Below are 18,148 nucleotides of genomic sequence, written 5' to 3' on the forward strand. Positions count from 1 at the left end.
CTTTTTTTTTTTTTTTTGAAGTATAAGTATGACTTGTTCACAAATTGGATATGAATAATTGGCTTCGCCAGAGGGAAAGAGGAAAAGTGACATTATTTTGATCTTTCCTCACACAAAGCTATATTATATGACTTCAGGAGACTTGAAATAAATCACTCTAGCTGTATTTTTATGATACTTTTATGGAGCTTTTGTGATTTTTTGAGCGTGAACAATCTGCCTAATATCAGACTTTTGTGCTTCACAGAAATAATAAAATAATACAAGACTGAAATGATATGTAGATACTATAAGTAAATAAAAAAATTTTCATTTTTGGGTAAACTATTCCTTCAACAGGCTGTCGCTTACTGATAAGTGGGGGTCCGAGCAATGATGATAAGCTTTACGCAAATCACTCTATGCAAAACACGGCAGTGGTCACGCACACAACACTTCTACAAACGATAAACCGCACACTTCTGAAGCAGACATGGGAGGAACCTCCGGCAGAGGCAGCGGCTGGAGACACATAACCTTTAGTCTGGTTTTTAGTCCACAAACTCAGATAAAATTACGCATGGTAGAAAGCCAGGCTAGGTGCTTTGTGCTGTAGAAACAAGATACTGTACATGTTTATGTGACCATTAACATTTTGACAAACAAGTTGTCAAGCGAGCACAGGGTTTACGGGATGTAATACTTAATAGGATCAAGAGCTAACACCCTCTGACTTAATATTACTGGAACACTGTATAGCGAGCGGTTAGTCACCTTCCAGGCATTGTGGAATTACATAAACAAAACTATCATTGCAGAATTAATTACCTAATATTTCACAATAGCTAGAATCAGAAACAAAATTCAACTTTTTTAAAATATCCAATTTTACATCATATAAAGGAAAAGCTTCTTTCTGGCAAAGAGAATATTTGAATTAAATAAGCAGTAAAAATCAATATAATAATAATAATTGAATTTTTTTGAGCATTTTTTTCTTATGCTCACCGAGGCTGCATTTATTTGATCAAAATACAGTAATACAGTAATGTTGTGAAATATTATTGCAATTTAAAATAACTGTTTTCTATCTGAATATTTTTTTAAATGTAACTTATTCCGGTGATCAAAGCTACATTTTCAGGATCATTGCTACAGTCTTCAGTGATGAAAACATCAATAATAGAGTGGTGCTGGTTAATATATATATATATTTTGAAACTGTGATACAAGTTTTTAGGACATAAAGTTCAAACAACAGCATTTACTTAAAATTTAAATATTTATAAACATTATAAATGTCTTTACTGTCACTTTTGATCAATTTAATGCATTCTTTCTGAAAAAACTACACACACACACACACACACACAAAAACTTTGATGGCCTGTCTCTGTGGCCATGTTGACGAAATTAAATTTAGAAAATATACACATTTAAATTATACAGTGTTTCTCTTCCAGTAAAATGGGCCAAAAATATTGATGACATTATACAGTCTCTTAAGCTATGTCCAATAAAATGCTCACTAGGAATGTCACTTGCCAGAGTAGCAAATCATAGCTATTTTAAAAAAAGGATAAAAGCTCTTTGAAAGCTTTTTTTTTTTTTTCACACACACACACACACACACAAAAACTTTCATGGCCTGTCTGTGGCCATGTTGACGAAATTAAATTTAGAAAATATACACATTTAAATTATACAGTGTTTCTCTTCCAGTAAAATGGGCCAAAAATATTGATGACATTATACAGTCTCTTAAGCTATGTCCAATAAAATGCTCACTAGGAATGTCACTTGCCAGAGTAGCAAATCATAGCTATTTTAAAAAAAGGATAAAAGCTCTTTGAAAGCTTTTTTTTTTTTTTTTAAAGTACAAGCCCTTTGATACGTCCTACGCCAAGTTCCTGTTGCAATAGGAAATACATTGACACAGGACTGAAAATTAGTCAAACCATTTGATGGGCTATTCAAATGGGTCAAGTTTGTAATACTCCAAAAAGACCGACAATGAGACGAGCAAAAATCTACACCAACTATGAACAAGAGGAATAATTTTCAAAGGCAAGAAATAAAAAATGTGGGTCCAATTCACACTACGAAAGGAATTCATTCTGTTTTTGAAGTAAGAGCATTAGAAACCGACAGTGTTCTTAATCTGCTGATAATCAGCAGCGGCTCGGAGAAACTGAGCACTTAGTGTAGATTTACAGCACACAGACGACCTCAAGACCGCAGGCTTGACACTTTCTGTTCACCTGATTACTTGTGAATCACTGGATTCCAGCAAAAGGTAGATGAACTTTCCCTGAGTGTGGGTTTGCACCTAATGTAAAGTGTTTAACAAGGTATGTAATTAGCAACATTTTAAAGGTACAGTTCACCTAAAAACAAACAAAAGTTCACATCATTGACTTACTCTCATGTTGTTCCTACACCACATTATTTTCTTAAAACAAGTATACAGGGCCAAAATGACATGAAAAGGAGCAAATGATGACAAAATTAAACTTTGGGATGACTAATTATAGTTACTTTAAATCATCGCTCTCAAAAATAATGAAAAACAATGTCATCTGACAGCATTGCTCCCAGATTTAACCAACTAACGTGGGCTGCTTAAGGATGTGTTATGATTAAATATGTAATCTTGTGGTGGGAGCTCAGAGAACCACAGTCCAGAAGAATGTCTGGCTTTGCCACAAACCTGGCACATCCACGTCTAGCCGAGACACACGGAGTATAGGAGTACTGAGCGAAACTAGGGGAAGTGCACGGTCATGTGCTTAACAGGATTAAAATGATGTTAATTTGACCACAGTGTCCTACATGATGTTTTATTAAGCTCTCAGAGAACAGGGCAGACGGCCCAAGTTATTACCCTACTTTTAACATACTGCAGCGAAGGACAATGAAGCATTGTGAAAATGTTTAATTTTCACATTGGTGAGTACAGAGATATAGTTAAAAACTAATGAAAACTAGCAAACAAACTTACTTTTAACATATTCTGAAGAATGTTCAAAAGGAGTGTTAAGATTTTTTACAATGTTTTTTAATGTCTCTTCTGCTCACCACGGCTGCATTTATCAAATATGCAGTAAAAACAGTAATGTTTGTGAAATATTATTTCAATTTAAAATGACTATTTTCTACTTAATAAATGTAATTTATTTCTGTGAGGCAAAGCTGAATTTTCAGCATCATTACTCCAATCTTTAGTGTCACATGATCCTTTTCTGTGGAAAGTCTGACATGTTTTTTTCAGGATTTTTTGATGAATAGAAAGTTCAGCATTTAATAATTTTGTAAAATTATAAGTGTCTTTGCTGTCACTTTTGATAAATTTAATGCATCCTTGCTGAATTATTATTTTTTTTATAATATACTGACTGACTCCAAACTTTTGAACAGTAATATAACGGTGGTCATTGCCAGGGCATTGCTAGAGTGTTTATATTGGCAAGTTGAAAGAGAAAGACAGCTTTATTGTTTGCCTGCTAAAAATGGTATGTCTCTTGAATTAAAAGTAATAGCACACGTCTCATACACAAAACACCGACGGCTCATTATTAAAATACTCTAACCCCTGGTATACCAATATTTCCCTTTAAAAGAGAATATTAATGCATTAATTCTGACAGCAGGAATGATCCTTCACATTTCAAGCTGAAGTTTCGTAAAACTCAAAGACACCTCTGAAAGGTGCACAAAGTAAATACTACACTGTAAAAAATTACCGTGAATTTAACGGTAAAAGACTGTAAAAATGCTACAGTAAAAACCTGTTAAATGGTTAACGGTAAATTCTCCTACTATATACGGTGAAAAACTGTATTGGACATTACATGTATTGGACATAAATTTTACGGTACACTGTAAAACCGAACAGTGAAATTAATTAAATGAAATGAGTTAACTTCACTCAAATAATAATGAAAGTTAATTGGACTTAATTGAAATAAGTTCAAGTGAAAACCGTAAAACCTAAAATGTTGCTACCGTAAACTTTACGGAATTTTTTTTACAGTGTAGTCACCATCCAGACAAAAGAAAGAATACAATGCAAGTGACTTATTTTAACATCTCAGTGATATCAGTCAATAAATATGCTTGCGTACTTAGTTTTTTTCCCCAGCATTCCTTTCAAAGTCTTGATTTTATTTAAAGGTCCCATTTTTCTCAATGTTTTTATCTGCATCTTGTGCTGACCTAAAGAATACACAAGCAATTTTCTCTCAAAAAATGACTGAATCATTCCCATTGGAAAGCTCATGTGGTAAATTTTATACTAAAGGACTTACTGCGGTAGACAGTCTGGATGCGAGGGTCATCTCCAAGTTCCCCTTCAGGCCCAGGAGAGCAGGCACCAGGATAAAGACTTCAGTCACCTCTGTGAATACAGTCCAGTGCTATTGAGAAAGAGACACTTTTTAGTTCAAACATTCACTGAACATTAAAGCCCAACAAGCCAGAGATCTTCTGCAAAATATGTTGGAAGTAAAGCTGTGAAAATTGTTTTTTTTTTAAGAGATCTGTTTGCTATCACTTGCTTTTGATCATTAGTTGCAATTTGATAGTCTTTTTTATGGAAAATTTGATTGAACCTAGTCTGCTCAATGGTGAAATTAATTTACAAGGTGCTAAAACTTAAAAACAGAAAAAAATAAGTGTGATCATAGTAGATACACTCCATAGGAAGGAAAAATCACGTGAGATCTAGAAAGCCATTACATTAAATGGAAACAATCGTGATATATTTTTGCCATATCGTCCACATCAAATATGAACTAATTTTTATTTTATAGCTCTGCAGTCTTACTGCATGTCAACAATTGACCTGTTTGTGTCTACTTCTATTTTTCTATAGAATTTTAAGAGATTTTTTTAGACAAAGTTGATAGAGAAAACTTTTTTTATTATATCTCCTGAGCTATAAAGGAGCAACATTAAAACCTTCCTCTGAGGATCACTGCATGTACGATTAGACCCTAAGAAACAAAACCTCTCCATTTATAACAAATATTAATAGTTTTCAATGAGAAAATCTCTGATAACACTGAGCTTATCATCTTATCATCCAACGTTAAATTCAGGCCAATTTTAGATCTACTGATGCCCTCGTTCATTTGAACCTTTTCCAAGCATCTGACTTGAGACGTATAAAGTTGATGACTCCGGTAACTGGCAGGCTGTTTTTTTCCATTAGGCTGCAGTGCCTTAGATGCAATGCAGCAGCAGGCAGTATAGATCAATACATAGAAGGAGTGCTTATCTTTAGACTCATTCCCACTGGTGCACAGCAATTACAGGCCTGACACTGACTAGCTAAATCAATTCTAGCATCTTGTCAGCACATGGAGAGAGCGAGAAAGCGTGGTGGGCACCACTAACGTAATGTTGAAGAAAAAGCGAATGGTAAACATAACACAAAATCTTCTACAAATAGCAGCAAAAAGCACTAGTTAAGGAGTTCGAGCGGCGCAGCTTCCAATGGGTGGGTTTTAATGGCCGTTTCTTTTTCCTTGAGTCTTTGGCAGTGCAGGGGCCACTTTTAAAAAAGGACGAACATTAATTGGGAGCTGGCACCCAGCCACTTTGTCTTCGGTTCCCTTTGAGTGAACCTCCTCTACTCTGTCTATCTCCCTCCCCCAATACGATGTTGTCTTCAGGGAACAGCGCAGTCCTGGCCAATGCCTCCATTTGCCTCCTAGGGTTCTGCGAACTTGACGCACAGCAGTGCAGGCATGCAACCGAAGGGGGGGCTCGGATTGCAGGATTGTGTCATGTTGGCTGGCAACGCTCCTCGGTTCCAGCACCTTGGTCTCCAAGGCTCAGCGTGTAAGGTCACAGAGGAATTCTGAAGACGTTCTACCAACCTGGGTTGTGTTTAACACCGGTGAACCAGCAGTGGTCTATGTGCATGCTACGATTTTCAAGATAGTTTATCAAAAAAATCATTTACTCAACCTCATGTTGTTTCAAACCTACGCTCTTTAAAATTACGATTCCTAAAGGGGAGTGATAACATAAAAAAAAACATTTTGAGTTTCCCAATGAGCCTTTCAGCAGAAACGTCTTAAAAGAGCCATATTTTATTAGTGTAATGTACATTTTAATGATCTAAAGAACCTTTTTCCACTATAAAGAACCTTAAGTGGCTCTATGGATGTTACAGGTTCTTCATGGAACCATCAGTGCCAATAAATAACTGTTATTTTAAAGAGTGTATGACTTTCTTTTCCTCTGTGGGATACAAAAGAACATTAGGGTTCATTTACTTTCATTGACTTTTTTAATACCTTCTTTTATGCTCTGCGGAAGAAAGAAACATGAGAGTGAGTAACTTCATGATGATTTTCATTTTTGGGTAAACCCTTTAATAATCTGGAAACTGTCTGGAAAATGAGATTATTTCTTGCCCATCGCTCAACCAATTTTGCATGTGAGTGTTTCCATGTGGTTTCCAGTGAATTCTATTGGTTGCTAGAGTATTGTGGGTGGTTGCTTACTGACTTAAGTCTATGGGACGTAAATTGTATTAGTCTGCTCATTTAAAAAGTAAAAACAACAAGCCACATAATTTGAGGCATGATTTACTGTGTGTCCATAGCACAAACAATGCTGTTATGGTTAACTAAAACTAATAAAACTTTTAAAAAATTGTTAACTGAAATAAAGCTGAAATAAAAATAAAAATATTAGATGAAAAATAAGACTACCTTGGCTAGTAAAACGATTAATCGCGATTAATCGCATCCAAAATAAAAGCTTTTGTTTACATAATATATGTGTGTGTGTAATGTGTATATTATTATGTATATATAAATACACACACACACATGCATGTATATATTTAAGAAAAATATGCTGAGTTTATACATTTAAAATATTTATATATAATATCAATTATATGAATATAAATATATACATGGAAATATTTTCAAAATATATACTGTATGTGTGTGTATTTATATATACATAACAAATATACACAGTATACACACATATATTATGTAAACAAAAACTTTTATTTTGGATGTGATTAATCGTTTGACAGCACTAATATATATATATATAAAATGACTGAAGCATATAACAAATTAGTAAAATAAAAAAAGAAAACTGAAAATATATTTGAAAAAAGCTAATTCAAAATATCAATAAATACCTGAATACATATAAATGTGTAACACTGCAATGTGGGATGAACTAGAGCTGCACAATTAATCAAATTTCTAATCGCGATTACAATTATGGATGCCACAATTATGTAATTGTTCAAAGCGACAATTAATCGTTCAAAGTCCACTTATGTTATTCTGCATGCTTAAGATGCGTTTTTTTCTTTCTACATGTTATCTTAAGGGTTTTCCCATTGTTTTAGTTTTAGTATAACATTATAATACCATTCATATTTTTACTTTTTTTTATCATTTAAAGAAGAAACCAATCCGATGTATATTTGACATTTGAGGCTTAATACTATAGAAAAGCACTAAAGGTTTTTCAGTTAGACTGTTTTCGGCTTGTTTATTTTTATATAAAAATACGGCATGCAGTTGCATCAAACAATGGTATAAACATCATTCAATGTAAATTGTGATAATCATAATTAATAATCGCAATTACAATTTCAAGGGAATAATCGACAATTATGATTTTTGTCATAATCGTGCAGCCCTAGGATGAACAACACAGAAGGATAAGTAAAAATAAATATGTAAAGGATATGAACACATCCTAAACCCAAGAGTGCCAAGTTAGAACTGAACTCTACAGGACAGTAGACCTCCAGGAACAGGACAGGGCATCCCTGCCCTAAATCCTAAGTTATATTGACACTAGCCTTAGTAGCGTGGCTACATATTCATTTAAAATCTTACATGTTAACTTTTTAAGGAACTTTAAGGATTTATAGCAGTTTAGCAAACAGAACAAGTCATTTGTTTGATCTTTGAGACACTAGCACAATTTTGGCACCTGTTCCTGTCCACAGTTACTCTACAGGACATCTGGCACAAAACTCAAAATCAGTCAGCTGCACTTGTGAATCATAAGCCAATGATAGGATCAAACATTAAAGTGAACTACACAGAAATTCACTATAAGATCTCAGCTGATGGAAGGTTAAGACAGGACAGGTTATGCTTGTCTGTCTGCATCGAATCCTGTCAAAATGAGTTGACGGTGGATGTGGTAAACCCTAACTGGCTTCCTGTCAGGCCTTAATGTTTAGTCTGTTGTCCTTGTGGTAAAAATAGTTTCACACATTCAGACTTTAGCACAAACAGGTCTGACTAGAGGTTTTCTAGCACAATACATTCCACATCAGCTGGGTAAAAGGCAAAATCACCAAGTCGGCTGAAAAACACATTTCCATGCTGGTTAAGACTACAAAGGGTGTGGAGCTCTGGACTGTATTATGTATTATTATAGTGAATAAAACCTCATGGCTTCTACAATGCTGTACGTGAATAACAACTAGTGAAGTCTCTTTCACAATTGGTTATAAAATGACCCTACGCCAATCCACAGGTCTACACCCTTTCCTCAAAAAAACAACAATAAGTAATAAACTCTTTGGATTTTTAAATATGTGATTTCTATCTTTCACAGAGGAAACTGAGGAAGTGAGGTAAGCATTACATGGAACAACACGCCTCTTTAGAGACTCTGTACCCACAATGTTTTTGGAAAACCCCAAGAGGTTAACCATTTTTGCATCTACCAGGGTACAACAGGAAGTCATATTGTATCTGTAGAGTAACGCATTTTCTGTAGGTAGTACAGATTACCCACTTACACTCTTAAAAATAAAGGTTCTTTATTGGCATCTATGGCTCCATAAAAAACCTTTACATGTTATTTAAAAAGTGTAAAATGGTTCTTTATAGTTGAAAAAGGTTCTTTAGATTATTCAAATATTCTTCACACTAATAAAAAATGGTTATTTTAAGAAATATTCACTGAAGGTTTTTTGGGGGAACCTAAATGGTATCTTTTATGGTATTGCTGACTGCTGCCTTTATCTTTATTAGGCTGACCTTAAAAAAATATGTACAACCTGTCACCTGGGTTGTGCTCTTTATTTTTAAATAGACCAACCATAAAAACACACATGCAGGAAGTAAATCAATCAGTCTATCTATATATCTATCTATCTATCTATCTGTCTATCTAATGCACTTGAGAAACACCATTACACCCTTCCACATGCTGTTAGGGGCAACCCTTAGCATGGAACAGCATGTGTTCACTGCTTATTTGGAAAGAACCTGTTTTCTGAACAGCTTCTGACATGCTCTGTTGCTCTTAGTACCAGGTAGCATTTGAAAAACCCTGACTGATGGCATTCTGTCAATGGCATCACAAGCATGCAAAACCTAAGAATGAGTTGCTATAACATTTTAACATTTATAAAGATCATGCTTTAATAGAGGGCTTCTTTAAACAGAAATAAGATGAAAAATACACTCATAAAAATAAAGGTTCTTTATTGGCATATATGGTTCTATGAAGAACCTTTTACATCTTTCATTACACGCACAAAAAAAAGAAAAAGTTTCTTTAAATTATTAAAATGTTATTTACACTTAGAAAGATTGTTCACTGAAAAGTTATTTTTGGGAGACCAAAATATGACAAACCGCTGTAAAAAAAAAAAAACATATTGGAACCTTTATTTTTAAGAGCGTACTTAAGTCACTTTGGATAAAAAATGTGCTGTATTCCAGAACTTGGAATATAAAATATTCACATATATTTAAATATTATGATCTTTTTATTGATTGAAATGATTGATTTAACTCTGTAATCCAACATTAAACACCACGAAATTGGGTTTTACTCACCTGAACAATGTCCAGAACCATGCCAGCTGCAACTGTCCCAAACCCTGCCAGCAGGAAAGGGAACAAAACCTGGAGTCCAATAGAAAAGGACGTTTCCTTTAGTGGAGCCGGCGGCACCGGGCTTTGGTCCGTACTAGTGTCATCACTCTCGTTGCTTTGGCTGGCGTTCTCCAGGAGCGCGTCCTCTTCCCTCTGGCCCTTTGCGTTGGCCCGACAGTCGAGGACCACCATGTCCGGCCGCTCGTTCTCCTGATCACTGCGGTCTGGTATGGAGGTCATCTCTGTGAGTTCGTACTCCCCGGGGGTCTGGGGCACCTCCTCTGGGTTGTTGGGTAGTATAACCGGATGGACCGACCCGTTGGAGTGGTGGAATGCTGGCGGCACCCCCTCCTTCTTCAACTCTATCCTTTCCGTCCCGGCGGACATGTCGGACAATTTGTCTTGATCTTTCGACCAGAGTACCATGCGGAGGCCTTAGGATGTAAAGTGTCAATTAAGAAGAAATTAAGAAGCTTGAGGCTCTTACTTGAGTTTAGATCAACCGTTCACCTGATCTCTGGAGATAGTTTATCCCATTAAAGATGGCTGGTGCTGATGAATGAGTCTACAGGTCGAGGAAGAGAGGCAGGTGCGTTCCCCGTCTCCAGGCTTGTGTAAGATCCTGCCTGAACTTGGGTAGCATGCAAATTACGTTCCCCATTCAAAGCAAATTTTCCTTTAAGACATAACAACAGAAAGCCACATATTAGTCTGTGTGCAAAAAAAATATCCAAGTGAAATATTCTTCACAAAGCTGATGTCTCACAAGCACAAAATGTCACAAAAAGAACCAGAAAAATGGGTTTGAGGGTTGTAATGAACATCCATCTGCATCCAACTGCTAGAGTCTTATGGAGGCACTAAAACTTTCTAACCAGCTCTGGGCAGTTGGAAGGCTGGAGACGTCTCACTTTACACCACGTGGTAAATTGTTTTTTGAAATGTATTTAAAGGTCTCTGGTGCCAGGGTAATGTTACAACTCACTGAAATGCCTGAGTCTGATAAGGTCGACTTGTCACCTGCCAAAGGGAACAACATCTATTATAAGTTCCTAAATTATTTTAGCTCTTAAAAAGTCTGATTTCTTCCGTTTCGTTCAGAAGTCATCATACACTTTGAGATATATATAGCCTGTCAACCTACTAAATTGAAAACTTGCTGCTTTAATTTTAATTAAATGTGCACTGCAGAGTCATAAGCTCATTTTTATGTAATAAGTTAAGAGGATAATCAAGTTAAAATTCTGAAAACCCACAAACCTGACTAGAAATTACTGAGTTCTTACACTCATAGAAATGATAAGTTCATAACTTAACACTCTGAAAACTTATTTAAACTTAGATAGATAGATAGATAGATAGATAGATAGATAGATAGACAACGAGTTTAGCTAATAAAACCGGCTTCGATATACAGTTTCCATAAAAAACACGTAAATTACGTATGACGACATTCACTTTCCGCCGGGCGTAAAAACCGACTATGACATGATATACTTGTAAGATTGACGAAACTTTCGGGGCGATTCTTCAGAGAAACAAGCACCCAGAAAAGTCTTTTCGGCACGGCAGAAGGAAGAGAGGATACGAGCCAACAACAATTTGCTCATTACCTCCACACTGAAACAAAATCCCTATTTAGTAGTCCGATCAAATCCAGCGCTGCATGGGACGACGTAAATTAACACGGCTCGGTGCTGCTTCGCTCTGCATCAACACCTCGCTCGTATATCCCACAGTAAAGAAAGTTTATTCTGTTCATTTAAGACTTCAAAACTCAAGAGACTGGAACAAAGTGGCGAAAATACCTTTTTTTTTTTTTTAGGGACAAACAGTACAAACTTGTGTAAAAGTATCTGGCTCTTTTAAAAATCAAAGCTCCGTGGTGCACTTGAGTTCATGACTTGCTATGCTAGTTTCGTTAGAGATTTAGAAAGTCCTTTAAAACACATTTACAATATAGGATCAGTGGTCTGAGGTTTACAGTTTTTTGAAGATAACCTAGAGTATAAAGTTCTTTCTGGAACTGTCAAAGATTCTCTTGCGGTGCAACTGTTTTAGGTTCTGATTGGAACCTTACATTTAGAATTGTAAGGGTTTAAAATTGTAAAAAAAAAAAAATGGATAGTTTTAAATAGTTTAAACACTCAGTGTATATTAAACCATTACTTAATCAAGTGTCATTTACGGCTTTACAAGCACATCATTGGAAGAGAGTTAATGCAGTATTCGCACATATTGCCAATGAAGCAAAATAAATAGCCTAACAAATTACAGTTAAGCAGATTTATTTGTCATAACAGGTAATAATAGGGTATTAAAAGACCCAGGTAAATTAGTCACCTCTTGCGCCTACCTTGAAAAGAAGACACTAAAATGCTCAATGCGGACCTGCGGTCATTCTCCCGTCATTCAGGCGGAACTCGAGACCTTATCTATGGTTATGGAGCCGGACTGAAATTAATCAGTAACCTCTCGACTGAGGCTGTCAACTCTGATCCGTTACATTGTGCTATTTGACACGCGCTCGATCCTGCGCATCTATATGACAGGAGGAAGTCGCTAGGCGGGCAACGCTGACGAATATTACAAATCCTACTATGGAAAACGCTTAGCTCATGAATATCTAAATAGATCGCACAGGCGTTGCTTGGTAACCATTCCGGAGCGTCCAGTCACGCAACGTAATTAATATTCATGAACCCACAGCCTTCGCCCTAGTAGAATTCGTTTCTTCGCGAACTGACGAGCGCACTCTTGCCCAGAGTCTTCTTTTCAGCCAATCAGAAAGCCGAGCGTCACGGCGTATAATTAACATTCATTAGACAAGCCTTCGCTTTAATAGGCCGAGCAGAGATCGCGGGATTCGTGTGTGTTAATATGAGTTCATTTACAAGCATCAGGAAGCGGTTGATTTTAATTTAACAACACCCTGGATAATCATTTAAACTAAATTATGTTTGTCTTCCTGAAAATGTTTCCGACGGCTGTAAAACATTCACTGCACCCAGTGCACCCATAGAAAATGAATCAATATGAATTATTCTTCACACTTGAGGAAACTATTAAGGTAACTACTATTCAATTGCAAGAAAGAGATTTAGTTTAAGTTAGCAGCAATCTCTGGAAAGGTTGTATTTGATATTTGATCCATTATTAATTTTTCTATTAATTTAAAGGAAATATTTGCATATGTACATACATAGGCCTATATATTATGTTTATATGTATATGTGTGTATAGATCGTTTTTTTTTTTTTTTTGCTTTTAGAAAAGAAACACTGAATGTTAATGGATTTCTATTTTCTAATAGAATATATGGTGTTATTTACAGTAAATATTATATAGTTATGTATGTCTATGTGTGTACTAGTTGAGTGTATGTGGTCCTGGTAAACCCTACGTTATGGGGACAAAATGTCCCAACAAAGATGACAATAACTGAAATCCTTGTCCTTGTGGGGGGACATTTTTTTTGTCCTCATGAGGAAAAAGCGTATAAATCATACAGAGTGAAGTTTTTTGTAAAATCTAAAAATGCTGAACGTTTTCTGAAAGGGGTAGGTTTAGATGCAGCTTTAGTGTAAGGCGATAGAATATACAGTTTCTACAGTATAAAAACCATTACGCCTATGGAATGTCCCCATAAAACATGGAAACCCAGCATGTGTGTGTGCAGTGCTATGGTAAAATATGCTTTAAAGTGCTTTAAAGAAGCCGAAACCATAACACTGACTTGAGAAACCTAAAAAAGTACATTAAAAACATATAATTTGGTCTCATAAGAACCATTATAAGAATCAGGGCTGTACAGTGCGACATACATGCACTTTGCATTTTGCACACGCGCGATCTGAGTTTGTGGAGAAAATGTTCGTTTCGCAAAGAAAAAAGTCTTTCGAGCGCACGGAAATCAATTTTGTATTTAAAATACGTTTTTGGATGTGTGCAGACCTTCTCTTTTGCGCGTGCAACGTTTCACTAGCTTGCTCACCTGATGCTCCCCCTCTGTGCTCGCTAAATGCCAACAGCTGCTCAACACAACCCAGAAGCGCTCACACTGAGAGCCTGTCAAAAAGCCCCTGATTATTGGACTAATTGTCTTTCGCGTCTGACTGATTTCGCGTCTAATACTGTCAAAAACATTGAAAACCCTATACAGCCATACGATTATAATAGAAGGACTCAAAAGAACCACTGAAAAACCTTACAGGAGGATATGATTTAAAAGTGCATTTAACAAAACATAAAACTTTATTGATTTATTAATGGTAGAAGGCCTGCATAAAGAAAGCAAAATTAAAAACTTTTTTTCTTCCATGCAGTATAAGCCTTAGCACTGAGAAGTCACAAGGCATGGCTTTATACTGAGAGCTATCGGGATGATGGGAAGCTGCTCTCAGCTGGCCAACTGGGACACCACAACATGCTTACAGCCCAAGGCATCAACACGGTCCACAAACTGACCCCTAACAAGATCTCCTGGCGCTCTGTGCTCAGCAGTGCTTCTCAGGGGACTTTGGGTTCCAGCAAAAAAAAAAAAAAAAAAAAGCTTTGAGTGTTATTATTCTGCTTGCCAATGAGAATAAGAGGTCTAAGAAAGCTTAGCATAAATTCTAAAGCAGTTTCTGAAAACCTGAACTTATAAAGCTTCTAGCCTTGGGCAGGATCTATGAAATCAGTTTATGAGAAATCAAAACTGAGTCCTTAAAAAAAAGAAAAGTTGCTTTGAGAGTTATTATTCTGCTTGCCAACAAGAATGTCTAAGAATAAGAGGACTAAGAATGTTTATCGTAAACTCCAAAGTAGCTGTTTCTGAAAAGCTGAACTTGTACAGCTTCTAGCCTTGGGCAGGATCTAAGAAATCAGTTTACAAGAAATCAAAACTGAGTTCTTTGTGGTTTTGAATTGGATGTTCTTGGCTCCCTCTGATAAGGGACAAACATTATTTCAAAAGTGAATGTGTTTACTGCCCTGTGCTATATGCAGGCCTGTTGTCTTTAGTGACCTTATGGACCTGTATTTTGAAGCATGTATTTGTTTTTAAGACACTTTCAAAGGACCGACATGCGCTTACAGATAACTGATTTATTTGTCTCACCAGATGGCATTATCTGACTTGTGATGTCATTTATTATAGGTGCTTGTAGAACATGAATGGCACATTCACTGTAGATGTGTACTACAAAAAGTAATCAAATGCAATTATGTCACCATTCGTTTAACAGGAATCATGCCATATGATTACAAAGAGCACTACAACAGAGCGTTCATGACAGCAACACATGCCATTCTCATGAGAACCTACCAAAGCATGCAGATAAACAAGTACATTTGACAGAAGAACCAGGCGGGGTTTGGGGTTAAATTCAGTCACATGAAGTTCAGTAAGTACACATCAGCTTATAGAAGGTGAGAGTTTGTTGAACTGCTCTAAATTAATGGAATGTAAAGTTCACTGACGAATTTCAACAAGACCCGTCTAGATTAAGAAATGTGAGTAGAAAGCTCCGAAATTAAACATCACTGTCAATGCATTCCCAGTAGAAGAGAATATAAATGAATAGAATAGAATCTTAATTATAGTCGGGAATTATTGTACTGTATGTGCGGCAGTGAAAAACAGATTATAGATTATAATTATGCAGTGACCAGAAACAGTACATAATACACAATTTCAAAACAATAAAACAAATACATGCTGATTAAAATGTGAACTGGTTGATCTGGGTATATGGAACCGACAGAAAGATTGAATTTAATTTACGTTTTAATCCGCATGCACTGCTGTTCAAAAGTCATGCTCACCAATGCTTTATTTATTTGATCAAAACTTAAGTAAAACAATATTGTGAAATATATTTACTGTTTTCTATTTTAACATATATTAACATTTATTTCTGTGATGCAAAGCTGAAGAATCATCTGTATGTTTGGATCTAACTATTGTGTTAGTTTGAGACTAAAGTAACAGAAACTCTACTCACAATCCATAACTTTACTCGGTAGTCAGGGTTCATAATTTTTGCTCACTAGATCTGAGATAAGAGCAGCCCCTCTCTAGTCAAGCGATAACCCTATGCATCTAAATCTAAAAACCAGCAAAGTGTTGAAGTGTTTTCACTCCTTGCTGAGGTAGAGATGAGCCGACTAAACAAATCTATCCATAGCAACAGCATCATGACAACCACTCTCTCCTGGCAACTCTCTGGATATCTCTGCCAGATCGGACCGCTGTGCTTTGTTTTTTGTCTTCGTCTTAGGAATGTTCACTTGGATTTGGACAGTCTGTTACTAAAGTGTATAATTGGGTACTCACCTAGTATTAAAGCAGCTAAACGGGGGTCAGTTCACCCAAAAAAATTCTGTCATCATTTACTCTCCCTCAAGTTGTTCCAGATCTGTATGAGTTTCTTTCTTCTGTTGACTACAAAAGAAGATATTCTGAAGAATATTGACAACCAAACAGTTGACGGTAGCCATTGACTTCCATAGTATTTTTTTTCCCCATATTATGGAAATTAATGGCCCGTCAACCGTTTGGTTAACAACATTCTTCAGAATATCTTCTTTGTTTGTTCTACAACAAGAAAGAAACTTATACAGGTATATATTCTGTATATACTTATGCAGAATTTTCATTTTGGGGTGAACTATCCCTTTAAATTTTATATAGCTTATATCATGGCACTAGAAATATGTAATTGGAAACAAAACTACAAAAAAAGTAAACCTTGCATGGACTGTGGAGAACAAAAAAGTTTGCCAAATGTGTAAATACTATTACGTAAAAGGGATTTCTCTATTTTAGAACGGTGAACACATGCAGCTCACATTTGACATGACATTTGGCACAAGGTCCAATGCCACAAATTGCATAACTGCACACATTTAAATTGCATTGAAAGAACAGCCAAATTGATTTGACAGATTACATCTGTTTATTCTGGGCCTAAGTTCACACACCAGCTTACGATTAAACGAGAGACAGAAAATTACAGTGTCATTTGAATTTCATAAAAATTAAAAACTTTTATAACAACTTTTATAATTTTTATTAATATTTTGAATTGTTTTATTTTTATATTTTCTTTTAATTTAGTTTAATTTTAGTTAATGTTTTAGTAATTTTGTGTGTTTTGTCATTTCTTAGTTTTAAATATGTCTATATAGTTTAAATGTTTTAAATGTCTATATAGTTTTTATTCCTTTTTAATTCCATTTGAGTTATTTTAGTACATCATGTTAATTTAAATGAAAACAAGCTTTGCAACTATCTGAAATCAAATAAATGTAAGGTTTATATATATATATATATATATATAATTATATAATATAATATAATATAATTATATATATTCAGTTAGTTTATTTCAAGGAATGAAATTTGTATGGTTTTATTTTTTGTTAACAATAATAACCCTGTTCCTTTCCTGAGCAGAAGAAGCCTTTACAGTATTTAATGCTTTTTTAATGCATTATATTTGCCATTACTTCAGCTCTATGAGTTACATGGTCATCATTCTGAATAAATAATAGCATCTGACGTATGACAAACACCCGCTGGCTTTCCTGACATGCCCTCCTTTCAGCTTTAGTGTCATGAGTTACTGGAAACATGAACAGTTTGCTTTGCTTACCTGACAACAAAACTGCCCATATTTCTGCTGGCATTATCTGATCGTGGGGAACTCAGTGCCTTACTACAGGTGTGCAGAAATGTACCTCCTGACCTTGTTTACCTTGAAAGACCACATGAAAAAACTATTTTACCAATTGGAATAATCACAATGAGAGGGCTAGAATACTGACCATTTACTCACTAAACTGACTAGGGCTAGAATACTGACCGTTAAACTCACATTTAATCGCAATCAAAATAAAATGTTCCAAGGCTTTTTTTTTTGTCTTTGTATAAAATATACTGTATATATATAATGTATGTTTATTATGTAAATATCACAATATCAAATATCACACCTCTGTGTAAAATATTTTAAATAAGTATTATTATATATAACATCATTGTGTGACTATGCAGTTCATAACTTTGTCCTGCTTGTATATTAGTTTAAAGACATGTGTAAAATATCATACTTTAAATATATAAAATAAATAAATATGATTAAATATGACTAATATTTTAAAATGATATTAAAATATTAAATATTTCAATTAAGTTAAATGCAATTAAATTATTAATTAAACATATATATATAGTATGTTTATTATATATTTCATATAATACCTCTGTTTGTGTAAAGTATCATACT

The 18,148-nt window shown here is 35.2% G+C and overlaps 1 protein-coding gene across 3 annotated transcripts in view; it reads right to left on the reverse strand.

Moving 5' to 3' along the window:
- slc41a1 (solute carrier family 41 member 1) overlaps positions 1 to 12,398 on the reverse strand; it is a 23,772-nt gene extending 11,374 nt beyond the window's left edge. The window contains exons 1-4 of one of the 3 annotated variants that reach the window (XM_016556426.1): positions 12,232 to 12,398; positions 10,386 to 10,551; positions 9,837 to 10,309; positions 4,287 to 4,394 (exon numbers count right to left, since the gene is read on the reverse strand). In XM_016556426.1, coding sequence (XP_016411912.1) covers positions 4,287 to 4,394; positions 9,837 to 10,301 — 573 coding nt within the window. In that variant the 5' untranslated portion in view covers positions 10,302 to 10,309; positions 10,386 to 10,551; positions 12,232 to 12,398. Of the gene's footprint in view, positions 1 to 4,286; positions 4,395 to 9,836; positions 10,552 to 12,218 lie in introns of all 3 variants that reach the window. The other 2 variants (XM_016556425.1, XM_016556427.1) reach the window with 2 other exon arrangements.
- Positions 12,399 to 18,148: the final 5,750 nt, after the last annotated feature.

This window comes from Sinocyclocheilus rhinocerous, unplaced genomic scaffold (assembly GCF_001515625.1).
Source record: "Sinocyclocheilus rhinocerous isolate Xijiao unplaced genomic scaffold, SAMN03320098_v1.1 scaffold227, whole genome shotgun sequence".
NCBI lineage: Eukaryota > Metazoa > Chordata > Actinopteri > Cypriniformes > Cyprinidae > Sinocyclocheilus > Sinocyclocheilus rhinocerous.